Here is a 20,000-nt window from a genome sequence, read left to right as displayed (position 1 = left end):
ATACTGTATATAACAAACATGGCTCTGATTGGATGGGACATGAATACTGTATATAACAAATAAGGCTCTGATTGGATAGGACCTGTATACTGTATATAACAAACAAGGCTCTGATTGGATAGGACCTGTATACTGTATATAACAAACAAGGCGATCCTCGTTAGATAAAAACCCTGGTGTGTGTTTGTTATGTAGGGGTGTCCTTGAGTATGTAGGTTCATATAGAGAGGGAGAGAGGAAAGGGGGAGGCGGGGGGAGAGAGAGAGAGAGGGGTAGATAGAGACAGACAGAGGGAGAGAGGGAGATGGAGAGAGAGGTACATGGATAGAGAGAGAGGGAGAGAGAGATAGATAGAGAGAGGGGGAGGTAGATAGAGACAGACAGAGGGAGAGAGGGAGATGGAGAGAGAGGTACAGGGATAGAGAGAGAGTGAGAGGGGGGTTAGATAGAGACAGACGGGGAGAGAGAGAGATAGAGGGAGAGAGCGAGAGAGAGAGGAGAGAGAGAGACAGAGAGAGAAAGGGGGTAGATAGAGACAGACAGAGGGAGAGAGGGAGAGAGAGAGGAGAGAGAGAGAGAGAGAGACAGAGAGAGAAAGGGGGTAGATAGAGACAGACAGAGGGAGAAAGAGAGACAGGGAGAGATCACAGCCAAATCACTGCCAGGGCCACAGTACATGGCCTACAGCAGAGCCTGGACCTGCTAGAGCAGTACTACCAGACCTGGGCCCTGGCAGTAAACCCTCACAGTACATGGTCTACAGCAGAGCCTGGACCTGATAGAGCAGTACTACCAGACCTGGGCCCTGGCAGTAAACCCCCACTGCACATGGCCTACAGCAGGGCCTGGACCTCCTAGAGCAGTACTACCAGACCGGGGCCCTGGCAGTAAACCCCCACAGTACATGGTCTACAGCAGAGCCTGGACCTGCTAGAGCAGTACTACCAGACCTGGGCCCTGGCAGTAAACCCCCACAGCACATGGCCTACAGCAGAGCCTGGACCTGCTAGAGCAGTACTACCAGACCTGGGCCCTGGCAGTAAACCCCCACAGCACATGGCCTACAGCAGAGCCTGGACCTGATAGAGCAGTACTACCAGACCTGGGCCCTGGCAGTAAACCCCCACAGTACATGGCCTACAGCAGAGCCTGGACCTGCTAGAGCAGTACTGCAGACCTGGGCCCTGGCAGTAAACCCCAAAAAGACTAAAATTGTGATTTTCCAGAGAAGATCCAGATCTCAGGGAATTAGACCAAAGTTTTCAATTGGTACAAAATATATAGTACTGAGAGTACTGCAGACACTACAATTAGTGAGGTTTAAAAAACAAGCTCAATTGGACACCTTAATGAGGCAGTGAATGAACTGAGAGAGAAAGCACGCAGGGCATTCTACGCCATTAAAAAGCCAATTCAAATTGATATACCTATTAAAATGTGGCTTAAACTAATTGAATGTGTCATTGAACCAATTGCACTTTATGGCAGCGAGGTGTGGGGTCCACTTGCAAAACAAGATTTCATCAAATGGGACAAACACCCCAGTTCTGTAAGATTCTCCTACATGTCCAGAGGAAAACTACAAACAATGCATGCAGGGCAGAATTAGGCCAATATCCACTAATAATAAAAACGAAATAAAAAAGCAATTATGTTTTGGAAACATCTAAAATACAGTGACCCCCTTCTCATATCATTACCAAGACCTGCAATGCCAAGAGCTGAGCAAAGAAAAGAGTCCCCTCATCCAGCTGGTCCTGGGGCTGAGTTCACAAACCTGTTCTACTAACACCACAGCAGAACCTGAGACGGAGCTGCACTTCCTGACAAAATGTCAAAAATATAAAACATTGCTGCCTGCCATAAGTTGAGGGACAGAGTCTGACAGACCAATCAACCTGCACATGTCCTCTACTGTATACTTATTGTTATTGTTGAATGTATGGTTAATTTGACACATGGTTATTGTTGTTACTGTTGTCCCGTTGACTATTTTGATTCTCATTTTTTTTCATATTGTAAATATCCAAAATAAGCTTTGGCAATATGTTCATTGTTACGTCATGCCAATAAAGCACATTTAATTTACTTTTATTTAATTGACAGAGAGACGGGGTGAGAGATAAAGAGGGAGAGAGAGAGACTTGGAGCGAGAGAGGGAGAGAGAAAGACGGAGAGAGAGAGGGAGAGAGAAAGAGAGGGAGAGAGAGACGTGGAGAGAGAAAGAGAGGGAGAGAGAAAGAGACGGAGAGAGTCTTTGAACAGCAGTTCTCCTCTCTTCAGTCTCATGCTATAAGTACTGTACTATAAGTACTGGAAAGCCTTATAGTGAGCAGAGTGATAATGGTTATAATGTCTGTTTAATCTACCTGGGGAAGCACAGCAACATGCTAAACAATACTATACTACACTATACTACACTATATTACACTATACTACACCATACTACACTATACCACACTATACTACACTATACTACACTATACTACACTATATTACGCTATACTACACCATGCTACACCATGCTACACTATACTACACTACACTATACTACACCATACTACACTATACCACACTATACCACACTATGCTACACCATAGTACACTATACTTGCCATACTACACTATACTACACTATACCATACTATACCACACTATGCCATACTATACTACACTATACCACTCTATACTACACTATACTACACCATAATACACTATACTACACTATACCATACTGTACCACACTATACTACAATATACCACACTATACTACACCATAATACACTATACACCACTATACTACACTATACTACACCACACTATACTACACTGTACTACACTATACTATGCCATAATATACTACACTGTACTAACTACGCTGTACCATACAACACTATACTACACTATACCATACTATACTACACTATACTACAATATACCACACTATACTACACCATAATACACTATACAGCACTATACTACACCACACTACACTATACCACACCACACTATACTATACTACACTATACTACACTATATCGCCCCATACTACACTAAACTACACAATACTACACTATACCATACTATACTACACTGTACCATACTATACTAAACTATACTAGACTATGCTACACTATACCATACTATACTGCACTATACCATACTATACCACCCTATACTACATCATACCAGACTATACCATATTATACTACACCATACTACACCATACTACACTATACTACACTATACTACACTATATTACCCTATACCACACTCTACTACACTATACCACACTATACTACACTATACCGTACCACATTATACTGCACGGTACTACACTATACCACACTATACCATACTATACTACGCCATACCACACTATACTACACTATACCACACTATACCATACTATACTACACTGTGCTAAACTATACCGTACCACACTATACTGCACTATACTATGCTATACTACACTACACCATACTATATTACACTATACTACGATATACTATACTATGCCTTGGTATACTACACTATACTAAACTATACCGTACCACACTGTGCTGCACTATACTATACTGCACTACCCCACCCCATGCTATACTCCGCTGTTCAATACTACACTATACTACACTATACTACGCTATACTACTCTTAACCGTACCACATTATACAGCACTATACTACACTATACTACACTATACCACACCACGCTATACTACACTATACCACGCCACACTATACTACACTATACTACAATATACTACACTATACTACACTATACTGCACTCAACCACACTGCACTATACCGGACCACACTATACTACACTATACCACATTATACTACACTATTCTACATTATACTACACTATACCCCACTATACTACACTATACCACATTATACTACACTATTCTACATTATACTACACTATACCACACTATACTACACTATACCATACTATACTACACAATACTACACTATACCATACCATACTACACTATACCATACTATACTACACTATACTACACTATACTGCACTCAACCACACTGCACTATACCGTACCACACTATACTACACTATACTACACTATTCTACATTATACTACACTATACTACAATATACCACACTATACTACAATATACCACACTATACTACACTATACTACACTAAACTACACTATACCGCACAATGCCGCACCACACTAGCCTACACTATACTATACTACACTATACCGCACCACACTATACTACACTATACTACACTATACCGTACCACACTATACTGCACTATACTGTACTGCACTACACCACCCCATGCTATACTCCGCTGTTCTATACTACACTATACTACTGTATTATACTATACTATGCCATGCTATACTATACTATACTATGCTATACTGTTGTATACTATTCTATGTTATACTATGCCATGCTATACTATACTATACTATGCTGTGGTATACTATTCTATGTTATACTATGCTATGCTATACTATGTTATACTATTCTATGCTGTACTATACTATTCTATACTACGGTATGTTATACTATACTATGCTATGCTACACTATGTTATACTGTACTATACTATGCTATACTATACTGACCTGGGGTGGCACTGCAACACACACACTATATTTATTGTTCTGTTTATTCTTTATTTATTTATGAATCAGAGAGAGAGTCATGACTCACTGAATCACTGGAACATGAGGGCAGTTGATTCATGAATCAGAGAGAGAGTCATGACTCACTGAATCACTGGAACATGAGGGCAGTTGATTCATGAATCAGAGAGAGAGTCATGACTCACTGAATCACTGGAACATGAGGGCAGTTTATTCATGAATCAGAGAGAGAGTCATGACTCACTGAATCACTGGAACATGAGGGCAGTTTATTAATGAATCAGAGAGAGAGTCATGACTCACTGAATCACTGGCAGTTTACTTCACTACTCTGATTCTATCCCAGTTGAATCAAATCTCGAATTAATCTCTCTGTGTCTCTCTCTGTGTTTCTCTCTGTGTTTCTCTCTGTGTCTCTCTCTGTGTCTCTCTCTGTGTCTCTCTCTGTGTCTCTCTCTGTGTCTTTGTGTCTCTCTCTCTCTCTCTCTCTCTCTCTCTCTCTCTGTGTGTGTCTCTCTCTCTCTCTCTCTCTCTCTCTGTGTCTCTCTGTCTCTCTCTCTCTCTCTCTCTCTCTCTCTCTCTCTCTCTCTCTCTCTCTGTGTCTCTGTGTCTCTCTGTCTCTCTCTCTCTCTCTCGCCTCCAGAGGATCAGCTCCCCTCGGGGTTCCCCACCATAGACATGGGTCCCCAGCTGAAGGTGGTGGAACGCTCTAGAACGGCCACCATGCTGTGTGCTGCTAGCGGCAACCCCGACCCAGAAATCACCTGGTTTAAAGACTTCCTCCCTGTCAACACCACCAATAACAACGGGCGAATCAAACAGCTCCGTTCAGGTATGGAGTGATCAGCGGGAAAATACGAGTGTCAAAGAAATGTTACCCCTCTCTTTCTCTTTCTAGTCCTCCGCTCCCCCTCTCTTTCTCTTTCTAGTCCTCCTCTCCCCCTCTCTTTCTCTTTCTAGTCCTCCTCTCCCCCTCTCTTTCTCTTTCTAGTCCTCCTCTCCCCCTCTCTTTCTCTTTCTAGTCCTCCTCTCCCCCTCTCTTTCTCTTTCTAGTCCTCCTCTCCCCCTCTCTTTCTCTTTCTAGTCCTCCGTTCCCCCTCTCTTTCTCTTTCTAATCCTCCTCTCCCCCTCTCTTTCTAATCCTCCTCTCCCCCTCTCTTTCTCTTTCTAATCCTCCTCTCCCCCTCTCTTTCTCTTTCTAGTCCTCTCCCCCTCTCTTTCTCTTTCTAGTCCTCCTCTCCCCCTCTCTTTCTCTTTCTAATCCTCCTCTCCCCCTCTCTTTCTCTTTCTAATCCTCCTCTCCCCCTCTCTTTCTCTTTCTAATCCTCCTCTCCCCCTCTCTTTCTCTTTCTAGTCCTCCTCTCCTCTCCCCCTCTCTTTCTCTTTCTAGTCCTCCTCTCCCCCTCTCTTTCTCTTTCTAATCCTCCTCTCCCCCTCTCTTTCTCTTTCTAGTCCTCCTTTCCCCCTCTCTTTCTCTTTCTAGTGCTCCTCTCCCCCTCTCTTTCTCTTTCTAGTCCTCCTCTCCCCCTCTCTTTCTCTTTCTACTCCTCCTCTCCCCCTCTCTTTCTCTTTCTAGTCCTCCTCTCCCCCTCTCTTTCTCTTTCTAGTCCTCCTCTCCCCCTCTCTTTCTCTTTCTAATCCTCCTCTCCCCCTCTCTTTCTCTTTCTAGTCCTCCTCTCCCCCTCTCTTTCTCTTTCTAGTCCTCCACTCCCCCTCTCTTTCTCTTTCTAATCCTCCTCTCCCCCTCTCTTTCTCTTTCTAGTCCTCCTCTCCCCCTCTCTTTCTAGTCCTCCTCTCCCCCTCTCTTTCTCTTTCTAATCCTCCTCTCCCCCTCTCTTTCTCTTTCTAGTCCTCCTCTCCCCCTCTCTTTCTCTTTCTAGTCCTCCGCTCCCCCTCTCTTTCTCTTTCTAATCCTCCACTCCCCCTCTCTTTCTCTTTCTAATCCTCCTCTCCCCCTCTCTTTCTCTTTCTAGTCCTCCTCTCCCCCTCTCTTTCTAGTCCTCCTCTCCCCCTCTCTTTCTCTTTCTAATCCTCCTCTCCCCCTCTCTTTCTCTTTCTAGTCCTCCTCTCCCCCTCTCTTTCTCTTTCTAGTCCTCCTCTCCCCCTCTCTTTCTCTTTCTAGTCCTCTCCCCCTCTCTTTCTCTTTCTAGTCCTCCACTCCCCCTCTCTTTCTCTTTCTAGTCCTCCTCTCCCCCTCTCTTTCTCTTTCTAATCCTCCTCTCCCCCTCTCTTTCTCTTTCTAATCCTCCTCTCCCCCTCTCTTTCTCTTTCTAATCCTCCTCTCCCCCTCTCTTTCTCTTTCTAGTCCTCCTCTCCCCCTCTCTTTCTCTTTCTAGTCGTCCTCTCCCCCTCTCTTTCTCTTTCTAGTCCTCCTCTCCCCCTCTCTTTCTCTTTCTAGTCCTCCTCTCCCCCTCTCTTTCTCTTTCTAGTCCTCCTCTCCCCCTCTCTTTCTCTTTCTAGTCCTCTCCCCCTCTCTTTCTCTTTCTAGTCCTCCACTCCCCCTCTCTTTCTCTTTCTAGTCCTCCTCTCCCCCTCTCTTTCTCATTCTAGTCCTCCTCTCCCCCTCTCTTTCTCTTTCTAGTCCTCCTCTCCCCCTCTCTTTCTCTTTCTATTCCTCCTCTCCCCCTCTCTTTCTCTTTCTAATCCTCCTCTCCCCCTCTCTTTCTCTTTCTAGTCGTCCTCTCCCCCTCTCTTTCTAGTCCTCCGCTCCCCCTCTCTTTCTCTTTCTAGTCCTCCTCTCCCCCTCTCTTTCTAGTCCTCCTCTCCCCCATCTTTCTCTTTCTAGTCCTCCGCTCCCCCTCTCTTTCTCTTTCTAATCCTCCTCTCCCCCTCTCTTTCTCTTTCTAATCCTCCTCTCCCCCTCTCTTTCTCTTTCTAGTCCTCCTCTCCCCCTCTCTTTCTCTTTCTAGTCCTCCTCTCCCCCTCTCTTTCTCTTTCTAGGCCTCCTCTCCCCCTCTCTTTCTCTTTCTAGTCCTCCTCTCCCCCTCTCTTTCTCTTTCTAGTCCTCCTCTCCCCCTCTCTTTCTCTTTCTAATCCTCCTCTCCCCCTCTCTTTCTCTTTCTAGTCCTCCTCTCCCCCTCTCTTTCTCTTTCTAGTCCTCCTCTCCCCCTCTCTTTCTCTTTCTAGTCCTCTCCCCCTCTCTTTCTCTTTCTAGTCCTCCACTCCCCCTCTCTTTCTCTTTCTAGTCCTCCTCTCCCCCTCTCTTTCTCTTTCTAATCCTCCTCTCCCCCTCTCTTTCTCTTTCTAGTCCTCCTCTCCCCCTCTCTTTCTCTTTCTAGTCCTCCTCTCCCCCTCTCTTTCTCTTTCTAGTCCTCTCCCCCTCTCTTTCTCTTTCTAGTCCTCCACTCCCCCTCTCTTTCTCTTTCTAGTCCTCCTCTCCCCCTCTCTTTCTCTTTCTATTCCTCCGCTCCCCCTCTCTTTCTCTTTCTAGTCCTCCTCTCCCCCTCTCTTTCTCTTTCTAATCCTCCTCTCCCCCTCTCTTTCTCTTTCTAATCCTCCTCTCCCCCTCTCTTTCTCTTTCTAGTCCTCCTCTCCCCCTCTCTTTCTCTTTCTAATCCTCCTCTCCCCCTCTCTTTCTCTTTCTAATCCTCCTCTCCCCCTCTCTTTCTCTTTCTAATCCTCCTCTCCCCCTCTCTTTCTCTTTCTAATCCTCCTCTCCCCCTCTCTTTCTAGTCCTCCGTTCCCCCTCTCTTTCTCTTTCTAGTCTTCTGTTCACTGCTTTTATTTTTGTTTGTTTTTCTCCTTTCCCTATTTCTCCTCTTTTGTTTGGTGTTCTGTTGTTTTTATTGAAATACCCCTCTTCTCCTCTCTCTCTCTCTCTCTCTCTCTCTCTCTCTCTATTGTTTTCTCCCTGTAAGTTGATGTCAGTTATTGTGTTGTATGGTTGTTCTATCTCCTGTCCTTTTGTTCCTGGTCCAAGGCTTTTCTCTCTCTCTAATCTCTCTGCTTTCCTCCAAACCCTGGAGGGTCTTCAGACACACTCACCATCGTGACAGACTTACCTCTTTATCTAACAACAAACTGCTTACCCCAAGGCCATGGTCTAAGCAATGATATAAGACACACTCGGAGTGACTGAGCAGCGCCCCTTTACTAAAAATACAGATAAGTCTTTCCATGTACGGTATGTTTGCGTACATTGTAATGTGAAGTACCACCTCCCTCTCCAGTGTAGAACACTGCTGTGATTGGTCTGAACCACCTCCCTCTCCAGTGTAGAACACTGCTGTGATTGGTCTGAACCACCTCCCTCTCCAGTGTAGAACACTGCTGTGATTGGTCTGAACCACCTCCCTCTCCAGTGTAGAACACTGCTGTGATTGGTCTGAACCACCTCCCTCTCCAGTGTAGAACACTGCTGTGATTGGTCTGAACCACCTCCCTCTCCAGTGTAGAACACTGCTGTGATTGGTCTGAACCACCTCCCTCTCCAGTGTAGAACACTGCTGTGATTGGTCGGAACCACCTCCCTCTCCAGTGTAGAACACTGCTGTGATTGGTCTGAACCACCTCCCTCTCCAGTGTAGAACACTGCTGTGATTGGTCTGAACCACCTCCCTCTCCAGTATAGACCACTGCTGTGATTGGTCTGAACCACCTCCCTCTCCAGTGTAGAACACTGCTGTGATTGGTCTGAACCACCTCCCTCTCCAGTGTAGAACACTGCTGTGATTGGTCTGAACCACCCCCCTCTCCAGTGTAGAACACTGCTGTGATTGGTCTGAACCACCTCCCTCTCCAGTGTAGAACACAGCTGTGATTGGTCGGAACCACCTCCCTCTCCAGTGTAGAACACTGCTGTGATTGGATGGCTGCTGTATTTTCTCAACTCTTCTTGGATTCCTTCAACTTTGTCCAGTCTGCCGACTTTGTTGACAAAAAGACATTAAAAAAGGTATTGATTCGTGACCTCTACAAGGTCATCCGTTGAGCTGGACTTTCATTGTGAGCCTCATTGTTGCAGCCAGAACAACAACAATGTTAAAAGGCCTCTGTGCACCTAGACGATAGCAGAATGTCTACCTTCTGACAATGAAGATCCTGCTGCGTTAACCTTTACAAAACGATGCTTCCACCAATTAGAATAACCGCTGTGTTTGGGTCTCAGTGTGGAATAGGCACAGTAGTGTGAGACTCCAACCTCCAGTGTTAGCTCCCTCACCCTCTAATCGGTTGGGCTCAATTCCGGTCAATTCAGAAAAGTAAACCAAATTCTAACTCCACTTCCAGATTTTCCTGATGGGAACGCAATGAAGAGAATTAGAATTGGAATTTCCCTGTACTTCTTATTAAAGCTATTTTTGCTCCCTCCCTCCCTCCCTCTCCTCTGCTTTGGGGCAGACTCTGGACCCACAATCCCTCTGGCTTCTGTTTGAACTATGACCCTTGGCTTCTCTGTCTACCTCTGGCTCAGCCCCGGCACTTCCTTATTCAGAACCCTTATATTTCTATCCCCTGTTGTGACTGGACGGGTTATATTACTCTGCTGTCAAGACATCTCACTACTATTATAGCATCGCTGTTATTCACTTTTCAATTTTTGTCTGTCTGCTAACCAGAAATGTAAATCAATTTATTAAAGTTATACATGTTTAAATTATCCGATTATTGGACATTATTCGTCCTTGTTGGACCTTGAGTTTTAGCTATCGGACAACAATTACAAGTCATAGTTGCCGTTTCATCTGATCAGCGGCTCCATACGCTCTATTTGACCAATCAGCTGGTTGTTGAAAGGTTAAGTCAAGGTTGTGTAACTGTCTCTAATGAAAAGGACTGTAATGCTGTGTCTATGCTGTTTCTTCTTCTCTCTGTGTCTCTCTTAAACAACAGAGTCCTTTGGTAAGTGCTTTAACCTCTGAAAGATATCGCTACCCCCCCTCACCTGTCTGCTGTTACCTTTGTCTCACACTGTGGTCCCTCATGGCTCCCTATTCCCTATGTAGTGCTACACACATCAGGGCCCTCTGGTCAAAAGTAGTGCACTGGATAGGGAATAGGGTGTCATTTGGGATCAGAACACTGTCTGTACCCAACACTAATGCTGCTCGCTCACTGCTCACCGTACTGATTGCTGATGCGTTGTGGAGAACGACCACTGTAGTCACACACACTTAGATACACACACACACAAACACACACACACACACGCACACATACACACACACACACACACACACACACACACACACACACACACACACACACACACACACACACACACACTCACAGTACGAACACACACCTGACCACCCTACATCTTTCTATTGGACTAAAATGCTTTCTCCTGTTGACCCCTTCACTCATTCACTCACGTAATATATCTCTCTCTCCTTCACTCATTCACTCACTTATTATATCTCTCTCTCTTTCACTCATTCACTCAATTAATATATCTCTCTCTCCTTCACTCATTCACTCACTTAATATATCTCTCTCTCCTTCACTCATTCACTCACTTAATATATCTCTCTCTCCTTCGCTCATTCACTCACTTAATATATCTCTCTCTCCTTCACTCATTCACTCACTTAATATATCTCTCTCTCTCTTTCACTCATTCACTCACTTAATATATCTCTCTCTCCTTCACTCGTTCACTCACTAAATATATATATCTATCTCCTTCACTCACTCATTCACTCACTTAATATATCTCTCTCTCCTTCACTCATTCACTCACGTAATATATCTCTCTCTCCTTCTCTCATTCACTCACTTAATATATATCTCTCTCCTTCACTCATTCACTCACTTAATATATCTCTCTCTCCTTCACTCACTCACTCACTCACTTAATATATCTCTCTCTCCTTCACTCACTCACTTAATATATCTCTCTCTCCTTCACTCATTCACTAACTTAATATATCTCTCTCTCCTTCACTCATTCACTCACTTAATATATATCTCTCCCCTTCACTCATTCACTCACTCACTTAATATATCTCTCTCCTTCACTCATTCACTCACTTAATATATCTCTCTGTCCTTCACTCATTCACTCACTTAATATATCTCTCTCCTTCACTCATTCACTCACGTAATATATCTCTCTCTCCTTCACTCATTCACTCACTCACTTAATATATCTATCTCTCCTTCACTCATTCACTCACTTAATATATCTCTCTCCTTCACTCATTCACTCACTTAATATATCTCTCTCCTTCACTCATTCACTCCCCCATAACACTGTATAGTGTTTTCCTGTCTATACTCCCTAAACTGTAGATGACTGTCTCAAAAAAAAACAGTCCAGACACCAACCCAGTCCAGACACCAACCCAGTCCAGATACCAACCCAGTCCAGACACCAACCCAGTCCAGATACCAACCCAGTCCAGACACCAACACCAACCCAGTCCAGACACCAACCCAGTCCAGACACCAACACCAACCCAGTCCAGACACCAACCAAGCCCAGACACCAACACAGTCCAGACACCAACCCAGTCCAGACACCAACCCAGTCCAGATACCAACACCAACCCAGTCCAGATACCAACCCAGTCCAGACACCAACCCAGTCCAGACACCAACCCAGTCCAGACACCAACACAAACCCAGTCCAGACACCAACTCAGTCCAGACAACAACCCAGTCCAGACACCAACCCAGTCCAGACACCAACCAAGTCCAGACACCAACACCAACCCTGTCCAGACATCAACCCAGTCCAGACATCAACCCAGTCCAGACACCAACCCAGTCCAGATACCAACCCAGTCCAGTCACCAACCCAGTCCAGATACCAACCCAGTCCAGACACCAACCCAGTCCAGACATCAACCCAGTCCAGACATCATCTAAGTCCAGACATCAACCCAGTCCAGACACCAACCCAGTCCAGATACCAACCCAGTCCAGACATCAACCCAGTCCAGACCCTATGGATTCTCCCCTATGGACAACAACTACACAGAGCACTTGCAATAATCTATATTTGTAGCTCTCTCTGTCTCTATCTCTCTCTTTCTCTCTCTCTCTCTCACTTTGTCTCTCTCTCTGTCTATCTCTGTCTGTCTCTCTCTGTCTCTCCATCTCTCTCTCTCTTTTATTGACCTGATAATTGTGAGTATCTAATGTGATTCTTCTCCTCTCAAAGCCAACCACTTCCCTCTCTTCCTCTCCTTCTGTCTTCCTCCCCTCCCCACCTACTAACATTTCTTCTTCTTCTCTAATCTGATTTGCATTCATTGACCAATCAGGTGGCACGCCTATAAGAGGTAAGAGACGATTGTCTGGGAGGACCGCCACAGAACCAGGCTGTTTCCCAAATGGCACTAGTATTCCCTATAATAGTGCACTACTTTTTGACCAGAACCCTATGAGCCGTGTATGGGAAAATATAGTGCACAGTGTAGAGAATCAGGTGCCATTTGAGTCACATTCAGAGATAACAGACCTCGTCCCTCTTTTCCATTTCCACCATCGTTGTTCCGGTCATGAAACTCAAAGTACCCATCAATCGCTTCCTTGTCATTGTGTGACATGTTCTATGACCCTAAACTCCTTCCTGGTCTCCCCTACTCCCTTCATCCTAATTAACCTGATATGTAACCTAAACCCCTTCCTGGTCTCCCCTACTCCCTTCATCCTAATTAACCAGTTATATTACCTAAACCCCTTCCTGGTCTCCCCTATTCCCTTCATCCTAATTAACCTGATATATAACCTAAACCCCTTCCTGGTCTCCCCTACTCCCTTCATCCTAATTAACCTGTTATATAACCTAAACCCCTTCCTGGTCTCTCCTACTCCCTTCATCCTAATTAACCTGTTATATAACCTAAACCCCTTCCTGGTCTCCCCTACTCCCTTCATCCTAATTAACCTGATATATAACCTAAACCCCTTCCTGGTCTCCCCTACTCCCTTCATCCTAATTAACCTGATATATAACCTAAACCCCTTCCTGGTCTCCCCTACTCCCTTCATCCTAATTAACCTGATATATAACCTAAACCCCTTCCTGGTCTTCCCTACTCCCTTCATCCTAATTAACCTGTTATATAACCTAAACCCCTTCCTGGTCTCCCCTACTCCCTTCATCCTAATTAACCTGATATATGACCTAAACCCCTTCCTACTCCCTTCATCCTAATTAACCTGATATATAACCTAAACCCCTTCCTGGTCTCCCCTACTCCCTTCATCCTAATTAACCTGTTATATAACCTAAACCCCTTCCTGGTCTCCCCTACTCCCTTCATCCTAATTAACCTGATATATAACCTAAACCCCTTCCTGGTCTCCCCTACTCCCTTCATCCAAATTAACCTGATATATAACCTAAACCCCTTCCTGGTCTCCCCTACTCCCTTCATCCTAATTAACCTGTTATATAACCTAAACCCCTTCCTGGTCTCCCCTACTCCCTTCATCCTAATTAACCTGTTATATAACCTAAACCCCTTCCTGGTCTCCCCTACTCCCTTCATCCTAATTAACCTGTTATATTACCTAAACCCCTTCCTGGTCTCCCCTACTCCCTTCATCCTAGTTAACCTGTTATATAACCTAAACCCCTTCCTGGTCTCCCCTACTCCCTTCATCCTAATTAACCTGTTATATAACCTAAACCCCTTCCTGGTCTCCCCTCCTCCCTTCATCCTAATTAACCTGATATATAACCTAAACCCCTTCCTGGTCTCCCCTACTCCCTTCATCCTAATTAACCTGATATATAACCTAAACCCCTTCCTGGTCTCCCCTACTCCCTTCATCCTAATTAACCTGATATATAACCTAAACCCCTTCCTGGTCTCCCCTACTCCCTTCATCCTAATTAACCTGATATATAACCTAAACCCCTTCCTACTCCCTTCATCCTAATTAACCTGATATATAACCTAAACCCATTCCTGGTCTCCCCTACTCCCTTCATCCTATCAGCTTGCTCCGCTGTCTGCTTTGGTTTCCATAGTATTGCGTTGCTGTCATTTCCTGGTTGTGTCATGCCGTGGTTCTAAGTTGTGATGATGTCATAATGTATCAGATTCTAAGAAGACAAGTCTCTTCTGTTTCACTTCCTTGTCCTTTTGATGTATTTTTTCTTCATACACTTTTTTTTGGGGGGGGGGGGGTCTTGACGGAGTCTTGAACTCTTGACCTCACCACAATCCTCCTGTCGCCTTTGTCTATTTTCGTCCAATCAAACGACTCAGGCAACGTTCCAAAGGGCAAACTATTCCCAGTTTTGACCAGAGCCCCAATGGGACTATATAGGGAATAGGGGGCCATATGGGACTATATAGGGAATAGGGGGCCATATGGGACTCTATAGGGAATAGGGGGCCATATTGGTCTATATAGGGAATAGGGGGCCATATGGGACTATGTGGGGAATAAGGGGCCACATTGGACTATAAATAGGGAATAGGGGCCATATTGGACTATATATAGGGAATAGGGGCCATATGGGACTATGTAGGGAATAGGGGGCCACATTGGACTATATATAGGGAATAGGGGCCATATTGAACTATATATAGGGAATAGGGGCCATATGGGACTATGTAGGGAATAGGGGGCCACATTGGACTATATATAGGGAATAGGGGCCATATTGAACTATATATAGGGAATAGGGGCCATATGGGACTATGTAGGGAATAGAGGGCCACATTGGACTATATATAGGGAATAGGGGCCATATTGAACTATATATAGGGAATAGGGGCCATATGGGACTATATATAGGGAATAGGGGCCATATTGAACTATATATAGGGAATAGGGGCCATATGGGACTATGTAGGGAATAGGGGGCCACATTGGACTATATATAGGGAATAGGGGCCATATTGAACTATATATAGGGAATAGGGGCCATATGGGACTATGTAGGGAATAGGGGGCCACATTGGACTATATATAGGGAATAGGGGCCATATTGAACTATATATAGGGAATAGGGGCCATATGGGACTATGTAGGGAATAGAGGGCCATATTGAACTATATATAGGGAATAGGGGCCATATGGGACTATATATAGGGAATAGGGGCCATATTGAACTATATATAGGGAATAGGGGCCATATGGGACTATATATAGGGAATAGGGGCCATATGGGACTATGTAGGGAATAGGGGGCCACATTGAACTATATATAGGGAATAGGGGCCATATGGGACTATATATAGGGAATAGGGGCCATATTGAACTATATATAGGGAATAGGGGCCATATGGGACTATATATAGGGAATAGGGGCCATATGGGACTATATATAGGGAATAGGGGCCATATTGGACTATATATAGGGAATAGGGGCCATATTGAACTATATATAGGGAATAGGGCCATATGGGACTATGTAGGGAATAGAGGGCCATATTGAACTATATATAGGGAATAGGGGCCATATGGGACTATATATAGGGAATAGGGGCCATATTGAACTATATATAGGGAATAGGGGCCATATGGGACTATGTATAGGGAATAGGGGCCATATTGAACTATATATAGGGAATAGGGGCCATATGGGACTATGTAGGGAATAGAGGGCCATATTGAACTATATATAGGGAATAGGGGCCATATGGGACTATGTAGGGAATAGGGGGCCACATTGGACTATATATAGGGAATAGGGGCCATATTGAACTATATATAGGGAATAGGGGCCATATGGGACTATGTAGGGAATAGAGGGCCATATTGAACTATATATAGGGAATAGGGGCCATATGGGACTATATATAGGGAATAGGAGCCATATGGGACTATGTAGGGAATAGGGGGCCACATTGAACTATATATAGGGAATAGGGGCCATATGGGACTATATATAGGGAATAGGGGCCATATTGAACTATATATAGGGAATAGGGGCCATATGGGACTATATATAGGGAATAGGGGCCATATGGGACTATATATAGGGAATAGGGGCCATATTGGACTATATATAGGGAATAGGGGCCATATTGAACTATATATAGGGAATAGGGGCCATATGGGACTATGTAGGGAATAGAGGGCCATATTGAACTATATATAGGGAATAGGGGCCATATGGGACTATATATAGGGAATAGGGGCCATATTGAACTATATATAGGGAATAGGGGCCATATGGGACTATGTATAGGGAATAGGGGCCATATTGAACTATATATAGGGAATAGGGGCCATATGGGACTATGTAGGGAATAGAGGGCCATATTGAACTATATATAGGGAATAGGGGCCATATGGGACTATATATAGGGAATAGGGGCCATATTGAACTATATATAGGGAATAGGGGCCATTTGGGACTATGTAGGGAATAGGGGGCCACATTGGACTATATATAGGGAATAGGGGCCATATTGAACTATATATAGGGAATAGGGGCCATATGGGACTATGTAGGGAATAGGGGGCCACATTGGACTATATATAGGGAATAGGGGCCATATTGGACTATATATAGGGAATAGGGGCCATATGGGACTATGTAGGGAATAGGGGCCATATGGGACTATGTAGGGAATAGGGGCCATATGGGACTATATATAGGGAATAGAGGGCCATATGGGACTATGTAGGGAATAGGGGCCATATTGGACTATGTAGGGAATAGGGGCCATATGGGACTATGTAGGGAATAGGGGCCATATGGGACTATGTAGGGAATAGGGGCCATATGGGACTATGTAGGGAATAGGGGGCCATATTGGACTATGTAGGGAATAGGGGCCATATTGGACTATGTAGGGAATAGGGGCCATATGGGACTATGTAGGGAATAGGGGCCATATGGGACTATGTAGGGAATAGGGGCCATATGGGACTATGTAGGGAATAGGGGCCATATGGGACTATATAGGGAATAGGGGCCATATTGAACTATATATAGGGAATAGGGGCCATATGGGACTATATATAGGGAATAGGGGCCATATGGGACTATATAGGGAATAGGGGCCATATGGGACTATGTAGGGAATAGGGGCCATATGGGAACACGCATTCAGTCTTATTTTACTCCCAACTGTTCTGCTCAGCACTTAAAATCAAGATGGTGACATTTCACACACACACACACACACACACACACACACACACACACACACACTCCTGTATTTGGACTTCTTCTTTCTCTTTCTTTAACCCCCACTGATATTGAAAAGCCCCCAAACAACCACTTTTTTGACAAAGTTTTTCCGGGTGCATTTTGCCTCATTTTACTGTTGATTGTCTTTTTGACACTTTGTCTTTTTCCAGGGAGAAAGAAAACGGCTCTAATCCGTCCGTCTTCAGGGCGGGGCCTAACTGTTGGTGTTTTGGTCCTGTGACCTCATTGGAGGATGGTTGATGTCTTAACCTTTTTTTTTTTATTGGCTGGGGGAGGTTACTGTGACATCACACTCCTGATCCCATTGGTGGATTCTGTTGGGTGGGCGGGGGGGCGGGGATCTCGTATGTTTCAGTCACATTTGACCTTTGATTTCCCTAATAAAACTGCCTTTCAATTTTTAGCAAAAGAGATTTCAAAATGTTGTTCTCTAAGTGGAATTGCATATTTCTTTGCTTATTTTGTAGCTGCTTGCATGTCAAACCTTTTTCAGACATTTCTTTCTGGTTTTTTTTCGTATTATTTTCAAGAGGATGAATACAATTTTTAATTTTTTTTTTTTAGGAAGATCAACTCCCCATAAAGATAACAAAATGTTTTGTGTCCCCTTATACGATCCAGCTTATTTTGGCTGTGTTTTAATTATACCCAAGTCATCTTCCCATGAGGTATAGGAACACAACTCTATAATATCCTACTTTTTTATGAATTGTCTTTCTCGCCTCTCTCTCCCTCTCCTTCTCCCTCTCTCTCTCACCCCCCCTCTCTCTCACCCCCTCTCTCAATCTCTCCCTGTATCTCCCCCTCTATCTCTCCCTCTATCTCTCCCTCTATCGCTCCCTCTCTATCTCTCCCTCTCTATCTGCCCCTCTCTCTTTATCTCTTCCCCTCTCTCTATATATCTCTCCCTCTCTCTCTATATATATATATATATCTCTCCCCCTCTCTCTCTCTTCCTCTCTCCCACTCTCTCTCTCTCTCCCTCTATCTTTCCCTCTTTATCTCCCCCCTCTATCTCCCTCTCTCTCTCACTCCTTCTCTATCTGCCCCTCGCTCTATCCCTCTCTCTCCCTCTCTATCTTCCCTTCTCTATCTGCCCCTCGCTCTATCCCTCTCTCTCCCTCTCTATCTGCCCCCTCTCTATCTTCCTCTCTCTCTCTCTCTCTCGCTCTCTCTCTCTCTCTCTCTCTCTATGTCTCTCTCTCTCTTTCTGTCCCTCCCTCTCTCTCTCTCTCCCTCCCTCCCCCTTCCTCCCCCTGTCACCCTCGCTCTCTCTCTTTCTCTCTCTCTCTCTCTCTCTATATGTATATATATATATATTCCACCCTCCCCCTCTTTCTCTATCCCTCCCTCCCTCCCTCCCTCTCTCTCTCTCTCTCCCTCCCTCCCTCTCTCTCTCTCCCCCCCTCTCCTCTCCTTCCTCCAGGTGCCCTCCAGATAGAGTTGAGTGAGGAACAGGACCAGGGGAAATATGAATGTGTTGCCACCAACAGCGACGGAACCCGCTACTCCACCCCTGCTAACCTATATGTCAGAGGTACAGGATAAACACCCAATCTGGCAACTCATCTAGATACAGAGATATCCACCCCCTGCTAACCTATACATCAGAGGTACAGGATAAACACCCAATCTGGCAACTCATCTAGATACAGAGATATCCACCCCCTGCTAACCTATACGTCAGAGGTACAGGATAAACACCCAATCTGGCAACTCATCTAGATACAGAGATATCCACCCCCTGCTAACCTATATGTCAGAGGTACAGGATAAACACCCAATCTGGCAACTCATCTAGATACAGAGATATCCACCCCCTGCTAACCTATACGTCAGAGGTACAGGATAAACACCCAATCTGGCAACTCATCTAGATACAGAGATATCCACCCCCCGCTAACCTATACGTCAGAGGTACAGGATAAACACCCAATCTGGCAACTCATCTAGATACAGAGATATCCACCCCCTGCTAACCTATACATCAGAGGTACAGGATAAACACCCAATCTGGCAACTCATCTAGATACAGAGATATCCACCCCCCGCTAACCTATACGTCAGAGGTACAGGATAAACACCCAATCTGGCAACTCATCTAGATACAGAGATATCCACCCCCTGCTAACCTATATGTCAGAGGTACAGGATAAACACCCAATCTGGCAACTCATCTAGATACAGAGATATCCACCCCCTGCTAACCTATACGTCAGAGGTACAGGATAAACACCCAATCTGGCAACTCATCTAGATACAGAGATATCCACCCCCCGCTAACCTATACGTC

The 20,000-nt window shown here is 44.8% G+C and overlaps 1 protein-coding gene across 1 annotated transcript in view; it reads left to right on the top strand.

The window, feature by feature from the left end:
* The window catches only part of LOC139419150 (receptor-type tyrosine-protein phosphatase delta-like), a 228,172-nt gene that overhangs the window by 77,809 nt on the left and 130,363 nt on the right, over positions 1-20,000 (top strand). The window contains exons 5-6 of the mRNA XM_071169124.1: positions 5,276-5,464; positions 19,134-19,244. Of these exons, the coding sequence (XP_071025225.1) occupies positions 5,276-5,464; positions 19,134-19,244 (300 nt within the window). The remainder of the gene's footprint in view (positions 1-5,275; positions 5,465-19,133; positions 19,245-20,000) is intronic.

Source organism: Oncorhynchus clarkii, chromosome 10 (genome assembly GCF_045791955.1).
Source record: "Oncorhynchus clarkii lewisi isolate Uvic-CL-2024 chromosome 10, UVic_Ocla_1.0, whole genome shotgun sequence".
NCBI classification, from domain to species: Eukaryota; Metazoa; Chordata; class Actinopteri; order Salmoniformes; family Salmonidae; genus Oncorhynchus; species Oncorhynchus clarkii.
This window is presented reverse-complemented; position numbering and strand designations above follow the sequence as displayed.